Genomic DNA, 25,545 nt, shown 5'->3' with positions numbered 1-25,545 from the left:
CTTTGAGCGAAGCTCAGCTGCTCCCAGAACAAATTAGCTACCCAGGAGGTGGACATGCAGCAGGTCATCAGATGAAATCCATTTTCTTGATTCTCAATTATTTCATTATTAACCCTATAATTTATATTCGATTTACACTGTTATTGAAATCATCTGAGCAGTTAGGAAATCTACAACGATGGTTCTTACAAGGCAGAAGATGAAGAAATATTCAAACAGATTAGTTTCAATGGGCAGATAACAATACACATTGAGTTTGACAAGTTTTGTCAAACTGAAATTGACCACTGGTCACTTGCAAGCCGACGCAGAGGCTCCTGCTCCTGATCTGTGTTGTAGTGCTAGAATACTGCTTATTTTTTTATTAGATACTTCCCCGGATTGTTTAATTAAATGAAGGGAACCCACTTGTGTCCTATAGCTTTCTCTTGTCAGACTGAATGATTCCAACCTGTTGGAACACATTGAGGAGTTGGTGAATTGCAAGCAACGATCAACAACGTAGCAAATTACTTGACAGTGGTTGCTCTGAGGGTCTACTAACTGCTAAAACACTGATCGGTTACCAGATAACAGTGTTATAAGTTGTATAGCAAGCTGATTGTGGTGGGGGAGTGTCAGGAGCTTTACTGCACGAAGATTCCTTATCTTTCCATCAAATACGCCTGTTATTCTGAACTTCAGAGGTTAAAGTCCTCAAACAAACCTGGCCATTTCCAGACATACAGAAGTGAGAATGCACATCTATCTAGGTTCTTCTCTAGGCTGCTTCTGTTTGAAACAAAGCAAAAAACGTCGGACTCATCCGCTCTTGTAGACCAGGAAGATAGATCTAGCATGATGCACGTACTGCCTAAGCTTAGGTCTTCTGGTTGGGTATATCCTACTGCAATCCTCTGTTTCTACGGATTCTTTGCAAACTGCAGAGTTGCCGAGCCTTTCCTCACACCATACCTCATTGGTCCTTACAAAAACATTTCTTCAGAAGTGGTAAGATGTCACACACACACACACACAAACCTCAATTGACAGATTTATTTGATAATAACCCTATAATTCCCCTTCACTCCCTTACCAACAGGTGACCAACTACCTGTTCCCCATCTGGACGTACTCCTACTTGGCCATCCTGTTCCCAGTCTTCCTGCTGACCGACCTGCTGCGGTACAAGCCCATTATCATCGTCCAGGGGCTCTTCCTGGTCACCAATTATGTGCTGCTGTGCTTCGCCCCCGGCCTGCCTGCCATGGCGTTCCTCCAGGTCCATTGACACTACAAACACACACATGTCATCCCAGATGAGTCGAATGGGAAGAGTTAGACACTTGGTATTTATGCTACGCTTATCCGATGTAGCGTTTGGCCTTCTCTTAGTCATTCAAAAGCTGTTCACTGTGTAAGCCTAATATTTATTTGCCAGCATACTTCTGGAGAAAATGTGCCTTTAGGCTTGTGGAGGCATGATGGTTAAAAAGCAAATACAAAACCTGTGTACATGCAATACATAATGTATACATCTCCCTTTGCATATACTCTGCTTGGAAACAGGTGAATTATGCTGTGGTGACCTCCACAGAGGTGGCCTACTTCTCCTACATCTACAGCATGATACCTCCTGAAAAATACCAAAGAGCTACGGGCTACCTTCGCGGTGCAATGCTGACTGGATACACTTTTGGAGCCAGCCTTGGCCAGCTGCTCATCTCCGTAGCAGGTAGGCTTTGGGATAAACACAGCATATACTGCAATGCTGGAACACTGAAAAAAGGAATTCAGCACCTAATTATTTTACCTGTTACTGTTAGAATTAGAATGACCAATGTCTTATGATGAGCTACTTTAATGACAAAGCTTAGAAAGTAATCAATCTTCACGTTGTTTTTTTGCAATTGACATTTATGTTTTTATCATTAAAAGTGTAATGAAAATCTATGGATAAGGTACAAGGAATCTATGATAATGCTATCCTAATAAAGGCTAATAATAATGTAGGTACATTTTCTTTTGAACATCCTACAAGTGAGCCGTTGGAGCACAGTTTAGACTCAGAGAGGATAATAAAGAATAATCCAAAACACACTGCTGTGCCACCAACCACCGGAGCTCCCTGTCCGATACTGAGCTCTTCCCCAACTCCTGAGTGACAGGGGTGGACTACTTCTACATCAACGCCATCACTCTGGGGATCGTCAGCGTGGCCTTTCTGGTGTCCTTCTGGCTGCCCATGCCCCGGCGGGGGGTGTTCTTCAAAGGGAACAGGGCGGTCACCGGCCACTCCCAGCCACAGCGGGCAGAGGGGGTGGGGATGAAGGGGGCTGGAGACCAGGCTGTGGTCGTGACACCGCATGGAGAGAAGGACCGGAGCGGGGGATTGTGCGCCAGGGATGACATCATTCACACTGGCAGACAGCTCTGGAGAAGCTTCCGAGAGTCCTACTCATCCAGGCATTTATTGCATTATTATATTTCATGTAATACAATCATTCCGATACACTTTTTTGTCTTTTAATAGCATGTTCCTGTGTGATCTGATTCCCTATGTGATTGAGAGGGTTGTATTTTGGGTTGTCAGAACATATTGTCTATGTATATAACATACAATATTATGGCCCTAATCCATAAAAGTATTTGTTTTTACATTTTATAATGGGAACATGACGCTCCTCGTCCAGACAGGTGATCTGCTGGTCCTTGTGGTGGGCCCTGGCCACGGCTGGCTACAACATGGTCTTTAACTACGTTCAGCTGATGTGGGACCACATTGAGCCGTCCTCAACCTCGTCCGTCTACAACGGGGCCGTAGAGGCTGTCTGCACCCTCGTGGGTAAGATGGTTCCACTTGCTTTACCAAGGGCGATAGAAAAAGGGAGTAGGGATCACCCTCCTTCTAGACTTCCTTTAACTAAAACCGACATCTTTTGATCATGTCATTTTTTGTATGCGTCATAAGTTCAGTGAAGATAAACCGAAAAGTGGGTCGATGCAGAGAGATTGTCGGAATCGATCCCGCGCACTAGTCCAACAGGTTGAGCCATCCTCATCCTCCCTGCATAGTGCATCATGGTGGCGGTGGGGAGGGAAATATTATCTCCGTAGGCACAACAATAACAGGCTATAACAGTTAACCTCCACCTAGGGGCTGCCGCAGCGTTCTCGGCGGGCCACGTCAAGGTGACCTGGACCGTGTGGGGTGAGTTGGCCCTGGGGATGTTCTCGTCTGTGGGCGCGGGGGCAGTGTTCCTCATGGGACTCACCACCAGCATCTGGGCGTGCTACGCTGGCTACGTGATATTCAAAGCCTCCTATATGCTGCTGATCACCATCACCACGTGAGTCCTTCGTGCACATGGCAAACATCTTTCGAAATGTGAAGAATATTCTAACTAAAAGGAGCATGCCTATGTCTCCTCTTAGGTTTCAGATCGCATCGAATCTCTCCATGGAATGTTACGCGTTGACGTTTGGAATCAACACGTTTGTAGCCCTTTGCCTGCAGACCATTCTGACCGCCATCGTAGTGGATGAAAAAGTGCTTGGGCTGGATATTGTGACACAGGTTTGTAAGATGAGGTGATAGACATAGACAAAACAGTCATCAACGATCAAGCAGGATAAGAGGGACACCTGGTGGTGGATAATAAGGATTACACCTTGAGAATCAACTGCTTGTTGATTTTCATTTTAAGGTATATTGTTTCTCTCTTCCCCAACCTCTAGTTCATTGTCTATGGTAGCTACTATGGGGCCATTTCAGTGGTCTTCCTGACCAGAGGGATATACACAGCAAGCGCACATGCTCGTTGCCCTGGACAAACCGATACCAAGGAACCAAAACCAGAGCCCAGTGTGGACATTCTCAATGCTGATGAACGCTTTTGATATGAGCCGAGGGTCTCATAAGCCACTGCCAAAACACTGGAAAACAAGAGCGGCTACCTTGCTAGATACCTTTTTAATGTGGAAGATTTAACTGGGTCCTATATGTTCTATTTGTGCAAACAGGAACACTATGTTGGCCATCACCTCCCTGCCTGTTTACTGAACATGGTATTTTTACCTCAATGGCCTCTACTCTGTAGAAGCTGAAGATATGACCTAATGGACATTCCTTCCTTGTGTGGGAAAGTTAGGTATTTTTACACCATATGAATGTACTATATGTGTTATGCTCAGTTCACTGTATCACTTTAACATTTAAAAAAATCTTGATATCAGATTATAACCAAAACAGATGAATAAAGTAAAACGTTTTCAGAAGGTCTGCTTTTGAATTAACGACATGCATTATCAGCGCAAGAATGGGAATTAGTGTCGTCAGCTGCCCTTTGAGCGGGTTGATGATTAATAAGTGGAGCTACCCATTGTCAGTGGAGAAGCCACCGTGCACACCTGTTTCAGAGAAAAACCAGGACAGCTCTGGACAACCTGACATCGTTTGGGGTAGTGCTTGGAAGACCTATGGAGAGGTTGAAGACATGGAGGGGCGGCTGGGCATACCCCACCATCCTACTGTGTGTTTACGGCTTCTTCAGCACCGTGAAGCCCCTGGAACCCTTCCTTATCCCTTTCTTCACCGGACCTGACAAGAACCTCACCACAGAGCAGGTAGAGACCAGCCCAGTCAATGATTGCTAACCAACTTCATAAAGGGACCCTAATTGGTTTATGAATTAATTAGCTCCTGATTGTGCTGGAGTGGTGATTGCATCAGAATAATAGATTTCTCTAGAGATGTTTAATCCAAATCCAAATATTGTGGCAGTCCTGTGCCCATGAGCTGTACATCCATGGTTTGCATCCATGAATCGTGAGTTCAGGTGATCAACGAGATCCTCCCAGTTTGGACCTACTCCTACCTGTGCGTGCTGGTGCCCGTGTTCCTGCTCACCGATTGGCTGCGCTACAAGCCAGTGGTGGTGTTCCAGAGTGTGAACCTGCTGATCACTACAATCTTCCTGCTGTGGCTGCGGAGTGTGGCGGCCATGCAGGCGATGCAGTTCTTCTACGGCGTTGTGACAGCCACCGAGGTGGCCTACTTCTCCTACATCTACAGGTCGGGTGTGTTCATGGGAGTAAGCCCATTGGTTGAAAGGATCAGGATTTAGATGCCACTAGTAACATTCTATATGATTTAAACCCTATCTGTGATGCCATTGGGCTTCTCCAAATAATATTGTTGGTTGTTGGAAGGTCACAATATAGCCCAAATTTCTTTATAGGTAGGCAGAGCCAAGAAAAACCATCATGTAGCCCCCTGGTGAGCCTGAAGAGCTAGTGAAGCAGCAAAGCAAACATGCGTACATGTATTTCAATAATTCTCCATTGCAGTGTCATAGATCCGGCCCATTACCGCAAGGCCACTTCCTACTGCCGCAGCGTGCAGCTCCTGGGCTACACCGTGGGGGCTGTGCTGGGCCAGCTGCTGGTGAGCTTCGACCTCCTGTCCTACAGCGGCATCCTGGTCTTCACCATGGTCATGAGCTCCATAGCCCTGCTCACCGCCTGCCTCTTACCCATGCCACGGCGCAGCATGTTCTTCCACCGCCACCGAGGCCCCGCCCCAGAAGGCTCGGGGAAGTCGACAGAGGCCGGGGGGGCAGTGGTGTCGGCGGAAACAGACACACGTGAAGGGGCAGGGTGGGAGGGGGGGACAGTTGGACTTACAGCGCAAGAGAAGGGAGATGAAGGAGAGGGTTCTGCCCGTGCAGCTGGCTGTGGGAAGGTTCTTCTCCAGCTCTGGGCAGACTTCCTCCAGTGTTATTCCTCCAGACAGCTGCTCTACTGGTCCGTGTGGTGGGCCATGGCCACCTGTGGCTACAACCAGACCGTCAACTATGTACAGGTGTGCATTAGGGAAACGACACACACACACACACACACACACACACACTATAGACTTACCATTAAAAAAAAACAGCAGCTGAGAGTGACTAGAGGATCAACCTGTCCAATGCACTCCAAATATACCTCCATTAGGTGCTGTGGCAACATGTCGAGCCTTCTGAAAACTTCACCATGTACAATGGAGGAGTGGAAGCCTTTTCTAATCTGTTTGGTAAAAAGCACTTGCTTAAGGAATGGATTTTGTTGATAGTCTTTGAGTTGGCATGAACACCAACATTCAGTCATAATTAATTCTATATTTGTTTATGTTGAAGGTGCTGCAACGGCCTATGGTGTAGGCTTCCTCCAGGTCAACTGGTCCCACTGGGGCGAGCTGTCTCTGGGTGCGTTCTCAGGCCTGGAGGCCACGGCTCTCTTCCTGATGACCTTCACGGGCAGCATCTGGCTGTGCTATGTTGGCTATGTTATTTTCAAGGGACTGTACATGCTGCTGATCACCATAGCGACGTGAGTTTGCGCTTCAAAAGAGGATGAGACGATGCTCCAAAGATAAACTTGTAGATGATAGGATGATGGTTCCCAACCTTTGGCTTGGGTTCGCCCCAAATCAATATAAGCTATTCGATATTTGGCACTACATTTTTGAAAGGACAAGGTTCTTTCAGGGACATTGATATACCAGACACATGCTTATTGGAGTAGAAAGATGTATGCACACGGTAATGTTTGGTTCAAAATAACTTCCTGCCCTTAAAAAGGTGATACGATAATAGATGGTTTGGAAGCTTTTGATGAGGGGTTTAAGGATGTGCCGGTAGACAAGTATTATTTTTATTTTGCCAATCCCATGATGTGAAATGTGGAAACGGGGTTGACAAAGAAGCACCATACTTAAAGCCTTTCAGTTAAGTTCAACTTCATCCCCTTAAGAAGGCTGTACAAAGGTGCAACACAAGGGGAATTCACCTCAATATACCCAACACAGCACCTGTCTGCCGCAGGTTCCAAATCGCAGCAGACTTATCGATGGAAAGATATGCTCTGGTTTTCGGTGTCAACAACTTCGGAGCTTTGGTCTTGCAGACTATCATTACCGCTATAGTGGTGGACAGCAGAGGGCTGGGCCTAGCCATCATCCCTCAGGTGAGTCGACAGTTTAGGACAGCGGACTTACAACATGCTTTTGTAGAAAGAAAAATTCAAATCACTCACATCACTGAATGCCATTTTTCCCCTCTAGTTCACCATATATTCCAGCTATTTTGCAGTCATTGCAGTTATATTCACAATACGTGGAGTGTTCACCATTTGGAAAGAGCGGAGATGCAGCGAAGAGCCTGCTTCTTCAAAAAGTGATCCACCAGACCCTGGGGTCTGCCTTGAAGAAAGACTGTGAAGAGTAGTGCATTATATCTGCCGCTTCTGCGACAACTAATGGGGATCCATAATAAACAATAAACACTAAATAATAAGCACTGCTAGCTTTGGTCCCTTGGGATGTTTTGGCTCCACTGTCAATGGCTTCAAATGATTGACTACAAGACAATTAATATAAATTGTTTTTATACAAAAAAAAAAGGACATTTTCACAGGTGAACATGTACAATGCAATGCAAATTAAAGGTTTGGTTACCTTATTAGTTAAAATTATTTTTAATATATATATTTACACATTAAATTAAAATATTCTAACACCTGGTGCAAGTGGGGCTGGGACACCATTATGGTAAACCATGCAGGTTTTCACCCCCCCTAAACATTTAGGATTGTTTTTTTGTAATATGACTTCCATGTCATAAAATGTCTTAGCCCTAACTGATATTTTTTGAGCCTGTGCCTTTAAAAGGAAGGGGTTGAGGACAACAAAGGGGAGGAGAGACCAGCCCTTACCTGATGCAGCAATTAGCACCGCACTCAAAAGCATTTCTGGACCTCGGTTAACAAGGTCACTGTAAACCATACTGCACAAAACAACTTGCTAAATGGCAGCATCTATCGACTCTCCAAGTGAACAGTTTGCTTAAACAACATTTTGAGTGGGTGCAAGATACAAATACTGATATGCAGAGAGCTAAATATTTCAGAGAGCGCGAGCGAGAGAGAGATCTGTACACGTTTGCAGCATAATGAATAGGATATTTGCAATAACTTATCAGCCAGTTTGAATATACATTGTGGCTCAGTACAGGCCAGTTCACAGGTTTTAACAGAGGCACGGAGAGGAGCACACCTCTTCCTCTGCACACAATCACATACTTCTGTTCATCTTTGTCGCAATTCTGTTGCTAGGAGACGTTCTTTTCTTGTCTCGTCTTGTCTGCGATTGCTTGTTTGTTTTTCCCAAATGAAAATAAAAAATACACGTTCTTACAAACATTGTTTTTTTTTTGTTGCTTTTTCTTACCCTTAAAAGCTACTGGTGAAACAAAACAGTGCAAGAGGTGCGAGCGCGCTGGTTGGGGCCCCTGTAGTGCGGCTGGCTGGCGCGCTATAAGAAGGGGTTGGTGGAGGAGCCTCCGGCCGGGTACTGTGCAGCTGGGGCACCGGCCTGAAAGGGGGACGACAACAATAGTGTGAGTGCTGGAGAAAGTGGTCGAATAAATATGCATTTGATTTGTTACGTTTCTCGAAAACTAGAAACGCATCTGTTAGTTTCTAGTTCGTTTTCTAGTAAGAGTCGCAGATTCAAAGCTATCATCAGTGGTATATAGTGATTGGGTCGCTTGCTTCACCTGAAAGCACCAAACATCAGACTCTACCCAAAAGGATGAATCATGGAACTATATTATACACATGCCTTGATATAATATTGATGATAATTAACACTATCTGTTAAATGTATTGATCATTCATCTCAATAGCAGTCTGGCCACACACACACACACACACACACACACACACACACACACACACACACACACACACACACACACACACACACACACACACACACACACACACACACACACACACACACACACACACACACTAGAGATAACATAACACCAATCTCAAACGTTTGATTTTATTCATTAAAACGCCTTCTCTCTAGAGCCATTAATCCGTTCTGGGCTACTGTACAACTATGGCGGAATCCCTCCCTATGTAGATTCAACAGGCTAATTTGTAGCTAACTAAAACAAAGATATTCTTATTTCAATGGTATATTTCACTAATAAAAACACTTGCTCTTATTATATTTCCATTCTGCACATCAAACCATCACAAAGAAAACGAAAAAGGGGGCATGACACACGCCGGCTCCTTCGTACTCACCAGGAAGGGGTTACTGGAGACCCCAGGGGCAGCCATCGCATGGCCATAGGGCGTTGGGACAGGTTTAACCTGACCAAAGGCTGCAAAGCCCCCACCTGAGAAAACAGTGAACATGTCACACTGGAGGGGATGGGCTACAGGCTTTTACCTTCTATGGTCCAATATTTGTTGACTATTATTTATTTAGCATAATTCGATCCGTGACCAGTACAAATGTGTGAAATATAATTCTTAAATATGATTGCAACACTTCAAATACTAACTCATGAATGGGTTGAGAAAATGTATTACATTTTAATCTCAATACCATACAATTATTAAACATTAATCAAACACCATCCCCTAAATGTGCAGTCAAAATATGAAAGCAGAATTGAATACGTCAAATAATGAGTCCATATATAATGAGTCCATATGGGCAGTCGAGGCAGTCCACAGCACCCACCATTAGGCTGCTGGGCGTATGCCTGAGGCTGGGGGAAGGGGGGCTGGCCAGGGAACTGCTGTTGAAAGGTTCCACTGAAGCTGGTGGGCAGGTTGTAGGCCGAGGAGTTTCCAAACCCAGACGGCATGCTCAGGGAGCCCGTACCGAAAGATGCTGCAACACAGAGGGAGAGGAGGGACTGAGGATCAACAAATGACCAATGCATACCTAATAAACAAACACCCTGTTTACACTTGGCATTTAAATGTGGCCGGTCTTTCTAAGGCGTCTTAGGATCTGAATTAGGGTGGGGGGATCTCATTGTATGTGTAGCATAAACATCTGTCTGGTATTTGTTCTTTAAGGTCACATTTGTAGATAGTTGGCACGTCTGCTGTTTGTCAGAATTAAGTTCTGCACTGGCAACAATGGAACAACCTTGTACACCGTTATGATATTGCACGTTCAAAAGAAAAGGTCTAATCCCGACAGGTCATTTAAGATTCTTGTTGAGACGCATGGTAATGCCAAGTGGAACTGAAATCTGACTCAAAACATCCAATCAAGATACATCTAACAAGGTCTGGTAAACCCCATTATGTTTAAAGAAGCACCAACACACAGCCATATTCTTTACTACATATGCCATTACAAGACAATTCAACAAGTCTACTCCACACAGACCGGGGCTATCAAGAGCAGCATCAGCACAACACAAAATCCAAGTGCACCACCTGTGGTTCAGTTTTTTCCTACAGGATAGCATGGGTGGTCGGGCAGAGCTCAGTGCACTGCAGTTAGATAAGCAGGGCAGGGCCGAGAAAGCGTCGGTATCTGTAGCCAGCAGTTTTAGATTTCCACACATTGATGTGCCAATGAGGAAGGAGGCACAGAACTACATGCGTAGGCGTATTTGGCCCGTTTCACTTCTGCACATTCTGGTAAATATGCAATTTTGTTGTCAAATAAAATTGGGACTACACGCAAAAAGTAAAAGGAAATAGGTCAGGACATAAGCTAAGAAATAAAATATTAATACACTGCAATATAGTGCTCAGCGAGAAGCCTATATCATTGTTCAAACTATTGCAATGTTCTTGTATTGCATATCTATAAACTACAATATACTATTTTATATACATTTTAAAAAAATACAGTATGTTTAGCATACATAAGTTATACCAATATTGTGTAGATCTATTTTTCCATAGCACCAAGACCAACTGCAGTGTTTGACCACTTATTATTACTGGTTGTCTAACAAAATATATTGAATTTGCAGAATAAAAAACGACATTGAAGATGCCAGATGTTCTTGTGAAATTGGAAAATACTTAAACAAGTAGTAATTTAAAGCTTTGTTGTTTAGTGTAAGCAAACTTGAACGGACCAATCTGAACCACGTCTTTCTCCTTGTCTAACTAGTTCCTACTTGTAAGCAGGAGGAACACTTGGAGCTTCTGGTCCATTCTTTTGCGCATGTTGTTAATAAAATACACAATAACACTAATCACGCCACCCTCAGTGATCCTACCTCAGCAGTTTTGTGTGATTCTGGTAACCTGTCAAAACATTGTCCATCTGGGTGAACTTTGGGGGCGAGGAAGTGGGGTAAGAGGAAACACTACCACAGCAAGCTAGAGGACAGCAGTGGAGAGAAGATCAACACACAGTATGGGGACCTACCAAAAGCTGCTGGGGCCAAACCCTGCCCAGGGTAAACACCCATCATGCCTGGGGAGCATTGCGGGATCAATTAAGAAAAAACATTAAAGCTAGGGCATACCTATTATTTTAAGAGCACTTTGTCATATTTATAATGGACAATCAGAAAAAAAAGAAAGCCCATCCTACCATTTAATTCGGCACTAATGAAATTATGTTATGGCCTACCGGTGTCTACCTAACTACCACCTGCCCGTGCACTAATTGCATATGACTGGGATTCTTTCACAAGGGTAGGCTGACGTATTGCTAGAACTAGGTGAGTGTGTGACTTTGGAAGATGGCCTGAAGGGAGGGCATTTTATTTATTTATTTTGGATTGGATACTTTAAAAATCGTGCTTACTCGCTGGTTTATCCAAATTGCCTACCCTTGCTTAAACATTTCTTCTCTTCCCAACGTTTTTATGCTGGCTTTCTGAACCGAGAGAAACTTCCATGTGAGAAACACTTCCGCCCATTCCGGCAATTGCGGAATCGATTGAATGACAAAATAAAAATTTTATACTATTAGTTTTTATACTAAAAAGTATTTTTATACAAAAAAATATTATTTTTTCATTACAGGTTCTACATAAGCGTGCACCCACTAAAGATGGCTAAACAGGACAACTTTCTTTCCTCTGCTGCTGGAACAGTCAATTGTATGGTGGGTGGTTGGGTGTAATCCGGTTATGCTGCTGCAGCGGTCTCATATGAATACATTCTCAGTTCTAGGCCTTGATACTGTCTCGCCGGTAATTTGCTGCTGTTGCCGGAAAGTCTGTTTCATGTAGTGGAGGAGGAAGGTAATGTGCCACTGATCATTCAACTGCTATAAATAGGGTGTTCACTTGGGTTCTTTGTAATTACACAATTCTGTAAATCCATTTATAATTTTTTCATTCGTTTTGAAACCTTTCTGTGGATTTCGACCCCCTTTCAGACCCTGTGTCATGTGATCCACGAGGACGTACCTGCGGCTGCTACTGCGGCTGCTCTCCCGTTGCTCTGGAAGGGGTTGGTGGCGGCAGCCGGGGGGGCAGCGGCAAACGGGTTAGTCGGAGCTGTGGAGGCAACCCAACGCACACAATCAAAGAGGGAGTCTCTGGACTCGGTAACCACCTCCGGGCTTGGCTAGCTCAGTGTGTACTCTACTGTATGATGTCTCCTACGACCCCTGTTGACTGTGTAAGTAACCATGACGCAATACAAACAGGCAAGACTATTATTCTCAACTGACCTGAAAGTGGAAAGTTTTCCCATCTTGGGGAACTTGGAGAAGAGGTTTTCCAAGAGGGGACTGAGCGGTGTTTTACTTACTTGGCCCAAAGCCTTGTCCCATGTTTGGTAGGCCCTGTTGTGCTTGGGTGGACGACACCGCTGTCCCCGAACCATACATGCCCCTGCAACATGGAAGATAAAGAACGAAAGAAATGATAAAACATAAAAGGCTAACTGGGACAGCAAGCAGTGACCAGAGAGGGTGTCATGTGTTTATGATGACAATCATCTAGAACATTATAAAAACACATGACGCATTGGTCATTTGTGTGACTGAGATAGCTGTAGACGGTCTAAAGGTGGGGTCTCTAAACACCGTACGACCACTGCGTTGGCGTCCGCCGCCCCTGCTCACCCTTGTGAAGTGCTGGTGGGGTTGTAAACGCTGGTGGCTGGGGCCGGGGGGCTGAAGACCGTGTCCAGCGCAGCTAGGGCAGCGTAGCGGTCCCCGCCCATCAACACGGGGGCCTGGCCTGGGGGCCCGGCGCCAGCTCCAGGGGCCCCCCCACCGGGGGCGGCGTTGCTCACCCCGCCAGCGATGCCGCTCCCTAAGGATGCAAACACACAAGGGCCAAGATGAGCAGACGTCCTTTTAAAACAGCATGTGTGTACATAAGTAAACGGTTTGGGTTAGATGTATAGAGGAATTCAGATGCCACACATTCAACCTATAGGAAAATGACGAGAGAAGGAATGTTTAGCCGTTAGAAATGTTTGTGTCCGTTCTCTTTAGGCAGCTAGGACATTTAAATACACAGGCTGAGTTACAAGCACTGATGCCACGGTTGTCGGCGGTGATACTAGTTGAATGCACAGCTCCATAAATAAACACAGACAAACCACTGTTCGTTCATACCAAGGTACAAGGAGGTGAGGTGACACTTATTAATCATGTACATAATTAATCCAGGTCTGTGTAAGAGAAAGACCATGTATGTTGCCAACATAACAATGACAGAGCAGTGATTCCGCAAATAGGTCTGGTAAATGAGATTGCAATGAAATTAGTGAAAAATCTCTTCTCCAAGTGCAGAATTAGTATACAACAATAACAACATCATCAACTATTCCCTGTTCTAAATATCCTACCCAGCCCTGAACCTCTGCCACAGCGAAGGCCCGGGCAGGAGAAGTTTACCTTGCTCCGTATCGGTGGAGCTACACAAGTCGCTATCCAGGTGGGCCAAGGCAGCATATCTATCGGCAGGGGCGCTAGAGCCTTCTAGGGGCTCTCTGGCTGACGCTGCGGAGTGACCCTGGGAGGAGGAGGCGGAGGAACTGAAGGTCCCAAAGTCAGCACTACAGGACGTGGGGAAGTGGTCAAAATTTGCAAAATTGGTGCTCGCTAGTCCCCCTGAGGCGCTACCTGCGTGAGAAAGAGAGAGATGGTGAGGTCAGACGGCAGTGGGCTGGGCTGCTGGTGGACAGCAGCATCACATGATACAGGCTCTGGCTGTGGTGGTTTAAAAGGAAGAGGGCAGTGGGGGGAGTTGAACGACAGCAGGGTGTTCTTAAGCTGGGGTAGGGGAGGGCGGTGGAGGGGGGGGGCACTCTGGGCCTGGAAGCATCAACAGCTCCATCAGAGTAAAGACGGTGCATTGCAGTGTTGTTCAAAATGTGTTAGGCTAGCAAGTCTTCCCTAATGCGGTTCCATTGACACTATAACGTCCAATCAATTGTTAGTGTGCTTCTGGATTACTACTAGTCTAATGGAAACATTCCGTCATCACCGCTGCTACCGACGCACTAGTAAGTTAAGTAGTCCCGTCAGGCAACTAAACGGACACATGCAGACCTAAGAAGACCGCAGAGAGCCAAAAGAGAGGATACTGCCGGCTAGCACACAGAGGTGGGGGAGAAGGGGCAGAAAGCAGCAGAGACAGAAAGAAAAGAGAAGGAGAGCGAGAGTCCAGTGATAAAACACTTACTGTGCGCAACCACAGGAGGCGGAGTGCTGGCAAACTCACCCATACTTTGGCTGGATGAAAGGACAGTGAACGCTGAGCGACCAAAAGGGGGATATGGGGGGGGGGGGGGGGAGGAAGAAATGGGTGGAGAATGAGCAGTGTGGAGACAAGGTGGAAAAAACAGGGATAAAGAAAGAAACCAAAGTATAAACAATATAACATGGCGTTGAGCAAAAGCAAAGCAACTGTGATAAGAGCAACAGGAGAACATGATCCCCAGAAAATCGACAGACAAATAAATACATAAATGAAATAATAATAATAATAATAGAAAAAGGGTGACAGCCCAGCAGCCAAGTCAGTGTGCACGAGATAGGGATTATGGTACAGAACGAGAGAAAAAGAGAGACGGCAAGAGAGAAAGAGAAAGAGACAGAGAGAGAGCCAGTTGAGCTTTATTCATAAACCAATAGAACACCATCAGGACACCTGGCAGCCAATAGCCATCGAGGTAGACCACCTCCATCAGGGGGGGGGGGCACTGTGGTATGCGACCATAACCGTGGTACAGCGGTGGCTAGGCGGTGGGCATGTGTGCATTACTTAAAATTGTGGTTGAAACTTCAAGTCACGGGAATGAGATGGGAGTGGACAGTGAGAGGGTATTGGGATGGAGGAGATGCTGCGTATGCTGCAGCATTCGCTGCAGGACAGCAGCAGAACATACTGCAGTAGGACACTAGGATGACGCCTCAGAGAGAGGCCAGGGTAGGAGGAGGTGTTGTACTTAAATGGCACCATGACCCTACGAGGCCAGTCTACTGTGAGGGACACAATATGGGGAAAAGAGCGACAACAATCATGAGCAATGTTTTCAAGAAACACATTTCAAGGGGTGAAATGTCTTTCAAGAAGCGAATTGCAGAAAAAATTGAACACGTGTTACAGTATCCGGTCTACTGTGCTGCACACACTGTGTGTGAGTGAGCGAGTGTGTTCAGATGTAGCATGGTGGGGCTAATTAACCCGTGTGCAGTATGCACGTGTGTGGTCTAGCGGTGTGATGTGGTTGGTCGCCTCTACCTGTGTTTGTGGGTTGGAACGAAGCTGGTGGAGCACTGTTGAAAGCACCCCCGGAGCCACCAGACGTGCCACTGAACGCGTCGAAGTTTGCAAAATCTGCGTTGGCCGTGGCGTTCTGAGCCGCTGGGAGCAGGTGTGAGGATGAGGGTGAAGACGGACACAGACGACAACAGAAAACAATGAGATGATATCACGTGATGAGCACACGTAATGACCTGTGGGGCGTCCCGGACATGTGAGGAGGATGGATGGAGGGGTGAGCTAAATATGAACCCGAGTGAATCAGAGTGACCCGTGCCAATGACAAAACACAACATGGCTGCCGTGTTCGATTCTGGAGAGAGGCCGATGAGTTGGCCCATCTCGTGGTCGCAACTGGAAGTGTGTGTGTGCGTGTGTGTGTGAGAGAGTGTTAGCTCATTGCATCAAGAAGAGTGGTTGATAACTGCTGTAGAGGAAATGAGAGGTCATGATCCCCGAGGGAAGGAATATGACAGCTTTATGTTTGGAGCATTAGTCGCCACAGAAACGCAGTAAATAGAGATGTATACCCTCAGGGTCCGATAATGCATGGCAACAATCCATACTAACTAGCGGTTTGCAGGGCTGCTATCAACTGAAATCTAATGAGGTAGAATAGGTTCAAAGATTTTTCCGGCGTTATGAGGATGTTTTATGTCTCAATTGCCTTATGTCATCATCAGCAGAATGCGGGCCAGCCTCCTTCCCGAGGGAGACGCTTCTAATATCCAGAAGACATTCAACACGGCGACATGGACTATATATCATCTAGAAGCTCAGAACCTATGGTCATCTTTTGAATATTTTGCGAGTTCGGCGAGGGTATAAGCCTCCTCACAGAAGAAGCGTTGTGTGGGAATTAAGCTTATGGGGAATAAAAAGAAGACAGCTAATGGATCATCACTGGACAAGAACGTAAAGGAAGTCTTTGTTGTTGCCCGTAATCTCAAATTTTAATGGACAAGCTCAATCCCATGGCAGTGGGTAGACTCTTCAACATGAGGAGCAGCATCATTAATGCTTTAGTGTAAAACGCTTTTGTATTCAGGCTGCAGTCAAGCACTTCAGCAGCAAGTCTAGAACGTGTTAAATGCATTCTTACTTGGGTGGCTGTTGAAATGTGCAAAGTTAGCGAAGTTGGCGCTGGATCCTGCGTGCGGATTAGCAGGGGCTGCGAAAATGTCTCCGCCAAGGTCGCTGAGGAGGTCAAACTTCTTATCGTGGTAGTGCTGCTGGTGGTGATGGTGCGCTGCGGCACGGCTCACAACCGGGGACTGGGGTGAAACGAACAAGAAAGCAAAGGAAATGCAGCAACTTAGCATGGTGGTCCATTCCATCTCAGCTGGTAGAGCAAGTCATTAACACTGCCAGAGTTAGGGGTTTGAGTCCCAGCCATGGTACATGTGCATGAGCTCAGGCTTGAGTTGCTTTAGGTGGCCCCCAAAATGTTATGATAATGGATGTCCAGAGGGGTCTACAAGACCTCTAGCTTATAAGAGCATCAACAAGGCTATATTTTAAAATGAGCTGGAAGTTGTGTATTCTGTGTCACACGTGACCCAATGGAAAAATACATAATGATGGCGTCTTCATGCATTCATGGGCCTGTCCCACAGATAAGATAAGAGGAGAGATGTATTGTCAATCTGTACGTAAACAAACCCCCATTCAGGCCCTAATGCATCATGCATGCATCAATAGGGCAACTGGGTACCTGATTGGGAGGGGTGTTCTTGTTGAGGTGCAGGGAGGGGGCAGACTCCCCCAGCAAAGACTTGAGCGGCCGGACTTCGGGGGTGCTGCTGGTGCTGCTGTTGTTGGAGGAGCCGGAGGCGTGGACCGATGCCACCGCCTTGGCCTGATCAGGGGGGACGTACCTGGAGTAGCCGATCCCACAAAACATCAGCAGAGAGACAGCTTTTTGTTTTAACTCAAAGCCTCTATGCAACTTGTATAGAGAGCTATGTTTGCCTCAAGAAAATGTGTTCCTGGGATTTTCCTGATAAAGTGTCATTATTTATAATATAATGTAACAATATATCAGGATATTAAAAAAAAACGTATCTTGTGTCTTAAGTGGCTCTGATTTAGCTGGTTGCAATCATTAAAAATGTACCTCATGCATATTTACCATGCTGTACAATTATATATATTAATAGAGACCAACTAAGTAATATTGTGCATGGATATATTCTTATTATAGTACAGCTTCTTTGTTTAACGGTAATGGTGCCTTTCTATTTTTTACAACCTCCAGAGACTTAAATAGGATCACATCTTCAAGTATTGACCCTACCTTATAAATATATAGATATAAATATATGAGAGGGCTGCACATTTTTCACCTTGTCAGCATGAGGCAACGTGACAATGCTTTAACACAGCGCAAGAAGCCAAAGATAGGGAAGACCGCATCTCAGCTCTTCCTCTTCCCATGACTGCCAAGTGTTCCCTTTCTTCCAAAGAAGCTGTTCTACTTATTCATCAAATAAAGCAGTAATGTTTAGAAAAATTGCTTATCACGCTACATGTCAGCTTAATGATACAGATTCTTTTGTTGAAGAACAAAGAGGCTCACATTTGCAGTGCCTTGACTTGGGTGACCTACATTGAGGGAATTTAAAAAAGGGTTTCTGGTGACTGGCTCCAGGCTTATGGCACTGAGATGCCTTCAAGGCGTTCCCAGTCAGAAGGCAATGCATAGAGAATCTATTTTGGTAAAACACTAAAAAATAAGAATACAAAGTAAAGGGGATGTACTGTCAAAGGTCTGGCAAGTTTTTTTGTCTAACTCTGCAACCGAATCTATGCCAAAACCTTTCAATTTAATCAAATTTGTGTCTTATATATTGTCTTGGGACGCTTTTTTTGATTTGTTAGTATTGTACATATATTTGAATTCAAGTGCCCATTTTGTCTAATGTTAACTAATGGATGTTTTGAAAGTCCCATAGAATCGAGATACTCAGCAAGATGACTTCACAGTATTGTTGCATTGTCATCAAGAAAAAAAACGGAGTCTTACCACCTCTTCTTCTCGTATTTCTCTTGGAGGAACTCCTTGACCTTCTGAGGGTCCCTGAAGTCTGGAATAGGGGTAGCCCGTTCGTCATACAGGCCCAGCCACATATGTTTGCACACCTAGGGAAAGTGCAGGGTGGCAGAGCAGGTTAGCGGGTTTTCTACTAATGATTTCTTTGCATGTACCGCATCCGTCCCATGAGATTATCACCTCCACATTGACAGCCTGCAGGCAGCCACGGAATACAGACAGCGCTAGTATAAGGTGTGAGGAACGTGTTTAGAGCCCTTTGGGTTAAGTTATAAGATGATCTTTCAATAGAGACGCATCACAAATGAACCGCATTTCCAGCCGGGACGATGTTCATTAGCATTTTGCTAATCCATTATAGCTTGGCTCATTTTACTTACTATTTGGTTAAAGTAAATCTGAAGCATTGATCACACCCGTGTCTAAAAGAATGTATATAGTAACACCAGACTGAGTCGATGGTGGGTACAAGTGTATGGATGGAAGCGAAACAGAGACACAAGCTGTGTTCGAAATCGTTCCCTATCACGGATATAGTGCATTATATAGGGTGCTCGCCCTTTTGTAGTGGCGTTCAAATTCTCAGTGGTTAATTTCATGCACTATAGTGCACTTAAAATACCCCAAATTTGAGTGTACATACGATGTTCCCTACATGTTACTCCCGTATACCACAATGCAATGCGGTCGTGTTCTTCCGGGGGAGAAGAAGCTGAATAACTGCGGGAACAAATACATTTAATGATGGAGTCTCCGGCTTTCGTTTAGAAATTTCAACAATTTGTGATTTAACAGAAAATGCAACATTAAACATTTATTAAAAAACCCTTGATCAAGGAAATGTAACATTCAACATCAATACAACCTCCAGCTTTCCTTGTGAGTGCCCGGTTTGTTACATGATGTGGGCGCATTTGTCTGCGTCACATAATTGCCCGGCATATTTACTGACGCAAATGACGTTTAGAAATGTTCAGCGTAGTGTCCGAATTCTCGTTTGTTCGTTCCCTAAATATTGCACTATATCATGAACACTATATAGGGAATAGTGAGTGGTGAGTTAATAGGGAACAATTTCGAACACAGCTACAGTCTCTGAATGGAAGTCCCTGTGTACATTGTAAACCTATTCCCAGCCCATTCACACATACAGCCTATAAATTCCACTTTGCGAGATTAGTCAAAATATTTCAGGAATGCAATCAAAAATCATGGGTCTCAAAAGTGGGACATGGCATAAAGGTTTAAATAGGCTGAATGAGAGGCAAGAAGTAAATATGAAAATAAATAAATAATTGCATCGATGTTAGTGTTAAAAGCTTAATTTAAAATCATGTTAGATCTAGCCCATCCAAGTAAGTAGGCAAGAGACTTTCAGAATAATAATAAAGCCAGTAATAGTGTTCTCTAAACTGTAACTAGCTGTGCAACACAAACTGAACTAGCAAAGAAATAAATCATCAATAGTTTTGGCACACTTTCTTTGTGTTTTTAGAACACATAACGAAAGGATACAGGGCTCAACAATAAGGATTGCCCGATGGCTCAGGGCAACTAACTATGACAACCCGCTTGCCCGCTCGGGCAAGTGAAGGATTAAAAGCATCCTTATAAAGTTATCCTTATGTTGCCCCCTCCCCTTGCCCACGTCGGATAATGCTTTGTGAATTATTGGATTTAGGCCTACTTACTTTCAATTTACTTGAATCTTTGTTGTGATTTGATAACCATCTAATAAAAAAACTATTTATATAGGGGCTAGTAAAAATGTACTTTGGGCAAGTAGAATTCAGACCCACTGGCCCGACCGGGCAAGTGGAAGAAAAACCTTAGCGTTGAGCCCTGGATAAGAGTTACTATGGGTAACATTGAATTATGCACACAGCGACAAAGGCTTTGTTTTCACAGGGTCCCCATGCCTTGGTCAGATGGAAGGCCGATGGTTGTAAAAGAGTGGACTCGTGCCTACCTCGTTTCCGTGTTTCTGTAGAAACTCGATTTCCTGTTGTGTGAATGTTGTCATGGAGATGGACTTGACTCTGTGAGGTGGGTTGATGCCTCGTCTGCGAATGGATACGAAGCAAGAGAGAGAGAAAGAGAGAGAGAGACAAGGGGGTCAGGGGTTAATTTGATTTGACAAGATTACACATCAAACTCATGTCGTCTCTGGATGAGAACCAGACCCTTCTGCTTGGGTTAGGTAATTAGCGATGCCGAGCAGACGTTATTAGTGTGAGAAAACTGGGACGAGCGAGACAAAAGCAACGATCTGACGATGACAGGGAGGGAGATAGGGTAAATAAAAGATGAAAGGGGGGGGGGGGGGGGGGGGGAGAAGAAAAGGAATAGATGAGTGTAACGCGCGTGGGTGCAACTCTCTCCGAACTGCTATACGCTGCTGCAGAGTTGTCGGTGCACCTCAAGGACAAAAGAGCTCACTGAATTTAGAAAGACCAATTATAGCGCGACACCCATTAGCCTGCACAAGCCTCGCTTGTTTCTAAGACAAGGTCACATCTAATGCCATATAGACCCGAGGCCCAAACGAACAATCTCCATCTCCCGCTTTACTCCGGAAGCCCTCCGCCAGCACTAAGACTACCTCAGACCGGCTATCCCGGCCGATCTGATAAACAAACTGTGGTATAATCACACTTTGTAACAAGTACCTGTCTGAATTTTATTTGGGGTTATTTGAACTGTTATTGTGTACACAATCCTCCAACCCACAGCATACCAGCCCCCAATCCAGAGTGAACCATTGACAGCTCCATTACTAATTACTCCGAAAGAAAAACTGGTGAGGGATCAGAAGGGAGGGTTTGCTGCCATAATGTCTGGATTGGGCTGCAGTAGGGTTGGGCTTACTGGAAAAGTTGTAGACCAGTGGCTCCCAACCTTTGACTTTAGGTGTACCACTAAATTGTCATCAAGACCATTGACGGACCAGCTGATATTCAAACGGTTAAGAGATAAATAGTATACACATGCAGTGGCTGAGCAAAGAGTGCCAGCGCCCACTTTATACACAATTATTACTGCGACAAGTTCATGGCCTGTTGTAAATAGTGGAAACAAAATTCTGTCTACGCTGCTCATGCTTCCAGTGTTTATTTAGCAAACAAAAATTAAGAATGGAAACCATTACAACTGAAAATGTGAATCAATAATCATACACCAAGACCATAATCACCCTCCCCACCCCTCCATCACCTTCTTACCGCGTTGGATGTGAAAATATGGTCCTGAATGCCAAACCTATTTTCAACCATGAGCTCCTTAGTGACAGAAGAAAAGCTGTGCATGATCGGGAATGAAACACTAGATGAAGTTGCTAAATAATTTACTCCTCTTGCGGTTGGCCTTACAGCTGCACCTGTTTGCCTTTCCATGTGCTGGACCTCCGCGAGCCTGTTGACTGTTGCACTGTGTCATAATCTACACAAACGGTACGAAACACTTTGCATTACAGTCGAATAAGCAAACGACCACACTGCATTTATATGAACCTTAACACAACAACATTATGGTTTATTTCATGATCTCCCTCCAAGGGTGTCACTGTGTGTGTGCATGCAAGCATGCAAGGGCCCGAGGACAGGTGAATGATCAGTTTTCCACCACACAACACATGAAACTAGGTCAGATACTGGGAGGATTTCCAAAGCCCTTAAGGTCTCAATATGTTTGCATTTTTGAGTACTTGGGTCACGGATGAATTCCAACACCGCACAGTCTGCCTGCCGGAGCGAGTTATTAAAACAGACCAACAATATTTTACATTGACGGACTGAAATGGCTGTTATGAAACTTCACAAGGTGAATACCCGACAAGAAATTCTCAAAAGGAAACCCAAATAAGCAGCACTATGTTACACACCAAGCAACTTGGGGGAAGAGCACCGTTGTTTATTTGCATACTGCAAGAGCTCAAGGATAAGACTAGTTGTCAGCATGGGAACTTCCAATCAAACAGAGAAGACTTTAAAAAAACTACTTAAAAACATTGAATGAAAAGTACTTGTAAAGTGTCCTTGATTGCAAAAATGGGGATATTGTTTAAACAACCTCACTCTAGCAAAGACTTCACTAAGGTACACTTCTAGAACGTTCTTCCCTTAAATGCCAGAACGCAATACTTTGGGTAGCCAGAGGAGGCCACTTTCAAATAGATTAGACAAAAAAGACTTATGTTAGATCTGTTGCAGAGATGCGTTCTCATTGTACCAATATTCAAAGAATACACTAAAGTGCCATTAAACCCACTGACAAAAAAAAAGAAGATTATTCTTCCAGTAAAGAAATGTAACGTGCTTCTGTGTGGAAAGAAATGTGAAGATCAAGTCACCTATAGGGACTTATCCACACAATGGTTGTATCTGAAACATCATATTGGAGTCTTTAATATACAAATGGTAGTATGTGGTAACTATGTGGTCGATTTGCTTACAAAACCATGAACCACAATAATTATACTACTAATAGCCTTATAGAATTATCATCATTATTTGTAATATCACAACTAAAGAATTATTAATTGTCGATTAATTATCGATTTACAGAGGCTGGCGGCAGGCGCCCTGACTACTACTCGGTTCCAGTTGTGCTACTCTATAAAAAGGAAAAGGCTTCCTATTCAAGGGAACATGAACTATGAAGTTGTACTTCCTGTCACAAGAAACAATCCTGCAAAAAGAATCTCCTGGGGAAGCCTCCACCTTCATTTGGAATGTGTTTACTCAAACCCCTACAACTAGAGTGTGTGTGTGTGTGTGTGTGTGTGTGTGTGTGTGTGTGTGTGTGTGTGTGTGTGTGTGTGTGTGTGTGTGTGTGTGTGTGTGTGTGTGTGTGTGTGTGTGTGTGTGTCAGAAAGTTTGCTTCATTCCTTGATAATGTTAAGACAAAAATGACACCTTTATTTTGGGACTAACTACAAAGTGATCACAATATTCCCACTAAGTGACCCATTAGAAGGCCAGAAGGTAAGCAAACAATCATATCTGAAGCTGCTGTGGCCAGGTGCAGGCAGATAAAGGAGGCAGAGGGAAAAGCTAAGCCAACATCAGCTTGCATCATGCATGCAATGCAAGCTATCAAGTATGACACAAACAAGAAACGGACAGTGCCCCCCTCTAACACTTCCTATTGCACACGCAACATCACATGGTTCTTATGCAGTGCCAAGCCACTTCCTGCACGTGCGATCACACAAGGCTTCCTGCATGAAGCGAACATCGGCACTTTCACCCCAAAACAGCTCTATGAGGACAATGTACACCTCCTTTTTCCAACAAAGGAGATTTTATATAGTTATTCTGTATGTAGTCCTTTCTTCTGAGAAGAAACCAAGTTAGGTGTTTGAACTTTTATAAATATACGCACATCTTCATCTTTATCACAGTCTGAATGAATGACTAACTTTAAAAGCGGTAGCTGATGAATAACAATTAGCAAATGAATAGCAAGTAACTTCCCTCTCTAACTCAGGGCAAGACAAAGAATGGTAAAACGTTAGGGTTAGGTGGTTTAAGACAGACGGGTAAGACTTCCTACATTCAATATTCGATGTCAAGAGTAGACATCACTACACTTTTCGATATTTCGATCAGTCAACGTTAGAATTTATTTGTTGAAGGATAAGAAACAGACTGCCCCACTAATCCCATACTCCCTGCTATTGATGTTACACAACTGGAGAACAAAATGTGTGCTCACAAAGAATCAAGTGTTAGATATTTGATAATGTACAATATCAGGTCATCATATTCAGTCAGATCCATTGATTGGGTGGCATAGGCTTCTGACAATAAAAATATAGTGTATGCATAATGAATGAGAAGAAGCAATTGCAAACAGGAGCAAATTGTCCCATTGTTCTGACGTCTGTGTGTACAAGATGACGTTTAGAAACTGGTTTGGAGAGTTAAGTATGCAAGACGAGGAACGTTTTCTGACAACTTCTAGCACGTCCAGATATCTAGGTTATCTGGTAAACATCAAGCCCTAGCTTGCAAGTGTCAAATAAGTTAAATGGGTAGCATCTGTCGGCTAAGGTTAGCTAGCATTTGGGATGGTCGCTACCACCATATGCTAAATGCCGACACCCTATCCTTCCGTACCCCACCCAACAAATCAAGACAATGTCAAGGCAAGCTAGTCTCGCCAGTCATACTAGCTTACGTGAACTTAGGAAACGGCTACGGCTATCAGCTAACGATAGTTGGCTAACACAAGTTAAGGTACCATGAGTAGTTAACAGATCACAATATGCTAGCGTGGTGTGCGCCATGTCTAGCTAAGGTCAGTGAAACACTACTTACAGAATGCCAGAGCAGGAGGTACACACGAAAGACCCCACTGTCATGTTGGCATAGGTTGGGCCGCGTTGATCACAGTCAAAGCACTTTCTATTGGGAGGTAAACTCGTCATTTCTCTTAGCATCTTCAGGTGTTTCTCCTCTTGCTTACGCTTTGCACTCGCCGCCATGGTTAAGGACAAGGAAATAACTCCAGTCACGATTGTGGGAGTCCGAAACGATTAAAATAAATTATGCTGCTGGTTAACGGTTACCGACACGTTCAAACCGAGTCAGCAGCTCGTTACGACTGTCAAGGCGGCCTTCCGTTTGAGGCGTGTAGTCAAGTGGGTGGGGGGTCTGCACAGTGCTCAATCGTTTTTTGGGGGCAAAATAGCACCCCCTAACGACTAGCCTTTTATATTGCAATATGAACTACTTTCGGTTTAGCCAAAGCAATGACAGGTAGTTTGTATTTTAGTTTCAACGTTACTATTTTCGTCTCCTCTACACAAAACCATTCTTCCAAATCAGACTTTGCATACAAATGTATCCTGGGCGAGAGTAATAACCAAATAATGCCCGATGTAGGCCTACAATTGATTGCAAATTAGAAAATGTTTTATTGGGAAAAAAATGGGGTATGATTGTGATA

General features: G+C 44.4%; 3 protein-coding genes across 12 annotated transcripts; 2 read left to right on the top strand and 1 right to left on the bottom strand.

Annotated features, from left to right (window-relative positions):
• Positions 1-840: 840 nt before the first annotated feature.
• On the top strand, positions 841-4,244 carry slc19a3b (solute carrier family 19 member 3b). Its single transcript, XM_056610717.1, has 8 exons — positions 841-990; positions 1,082-1,261; positions 1,549-1,714; positions 2,148-2,445; positions 2,673-2,824; positions 3,137-3,329; positions 3,415-3,556; positions 3,718-4,244. The coding sequence occupies exons 1-8, from the start codon at positions 841-843 to the stop codon at positions 3,877-3,879; spliced, it is 1,443 nt and encodes a 480-aa protein (XP_056466692.1). The 3' UTR covers positions 3,880-4,244.
• On the bottom strand, positions 3,177-25,290 carry agfg1a (ArfGAP with FG repeats 1a). 9 transcript variants are annotated; one of them, XM_056610705.1, is made up of 15 exons: positions 24,915-25,290; positions 20,564-20,657; positions 18,568-18,683; positions 17,257-17,419; positions 16,645-16,816; positions 15,522-15,644; positions 14,460-14,531; positions 13,670-13,897; positions 12,887-13,079; positions 12,571-12,653; positions 12,225-12,314; positions 11,231-11,278; positions 9,566-9,718; positions 9,121-9,215; positions 3,882-8,392 (listed from the first exon to the last, which is right to left on the bottom strand). In XM_056610705.1, exons 1-15 carry the CDS (start codon positions 25,079-25,081, stop codon positions 8,333-8,335), a joined length of 1,857 nt encoding a protein of 618 aa, XP_056466680.1. In that variant the 5' UTR covers positions 25,082-25,290; the 3' UTR covers positions 3,882-8,332. The 9 variants fall into 9 exon arrangements, with proteins under 9 accessions (XP_056466687.1, XP_056466688.1, XP_056466680.1 ...); XM_056610706.1 differs by having other exon boundaries at positions 14,499-14,531; XM_056610708.1 differs by lacking the exon at positions 14,460-14,531 and having other exon boundaries at positions 24,915-25,289.
• slc19a3a (solute carrier family 19 member 3a) lies at positions 4,379-8,206 on the top strand. Of its 2 annotated transcripts, XM_056610716.1 has the most exons (7): positions 4,379-4,605; positions 4,818-5,053; positions 5,329-5,842; positions 5,977-6,055; positions 6,159-6,351; positions 6,846-6,987; positions 7,085-8,206. In XM_056610716.1, exons 1-7 carry the CDS (start codon positions 4,459-4,461, stop codon positions 7,238-7,240), a joined length of 1,467 nt encoding a protein of 488 aa, XP_056466691.1. In that variant the 5' UTR covers positions 4,379-4,458; the 3' UTR covers positions 7,241-8,206. The 2 variants fall into 2 exon arrangements, with proteins under 2 accessions (XP_056466691.1, XP_056466690.1); XM_056610715.1 differs by having other exon boundaries at positions 6,846-8,206.
• Positions 25,291-25,545: the final 255 nt, after the last annotated feature.

Source organism: Gadus chalcogrammus, chromosome 16 (genome assembly GCF_026213295.1).
Source record: "Gadus chalcogrammus isolate NIFS_2021 chromosome 16, NIFS_Gcha_1.0, whole genome shotgun sequence".
Taxonomy (NCBI): domain Eukaryota; kingdom Metazoa; phylum Chordata; class Actinopteri; order Gadiformes; family Gadidae; genus Gadus; species Gadus chalcogrammus.
This window is presented reverse-complemented; position numbering and strand designations above follow the sequence as displayed.

Coding starts and splice junctions, on each gene's coding strand:
- slc19a3b (XM_056610717.1), top strand. CDS start 841: ATGCACGTACTGCCTAAGCTTAGGTCTTCTGGTTGGGTATATCCTACT. Junction 1,715..2,147: donor GCTGCTCATCTCCGTAGCAG/GTAGGCTTTGGG, acceptor CCTGAGTGACAG/GGGTGGACTACTTCTACATC. Junction 2,446..2,672: donor CGAGAGTCCTACTCATCCAG/GCATTTATTGCA, acceptor CTCCTCGTCCAG/ACAGGTGATCTGCTGGTCCT.
- slc19a3a (XM_056610715.1), top strand. CDS start 4,459: ATGGAGAGGTTGAAGACATGGAGGGGCGGCTGGGCATACCCCACCATC. Junction 4,606..4,817: donor AGAACCTCACCACAGAGCAG/GTAGAGACCAGC, acceptor TCGTGAGTTCAG/GTGATCAACGAGATCCTCCC. Junction 6,352..6,845: donor CTGCTGATCACCATAGCGAC/GTGAGTTTGCGC, acceptor TGTCTGCCGCAG/GTTCCAAATCGCAGCAGACT.
- agfg1a (XM_056610705.1), bottom strand. CDS start 25,081: ATGGCGGCGAGTGCAAAGCGTAAGCAAGAGGAGAAACACCTGAAGATG. Junction 20,658..24,914: donor ACCTCCTGCTCTGGCATTCT/GTAAGTAGTGTT, acceptor ATCCATTCGCAG/ACGAGGCATCAACCCACCTC. Junction 15,645..16,644: donor ACATTTCAACAGCCACCCAA/GTAAGAATGCAT, acceptor ACCTGCTCCCAG/CGGCTCAGAACGCCACGGCC.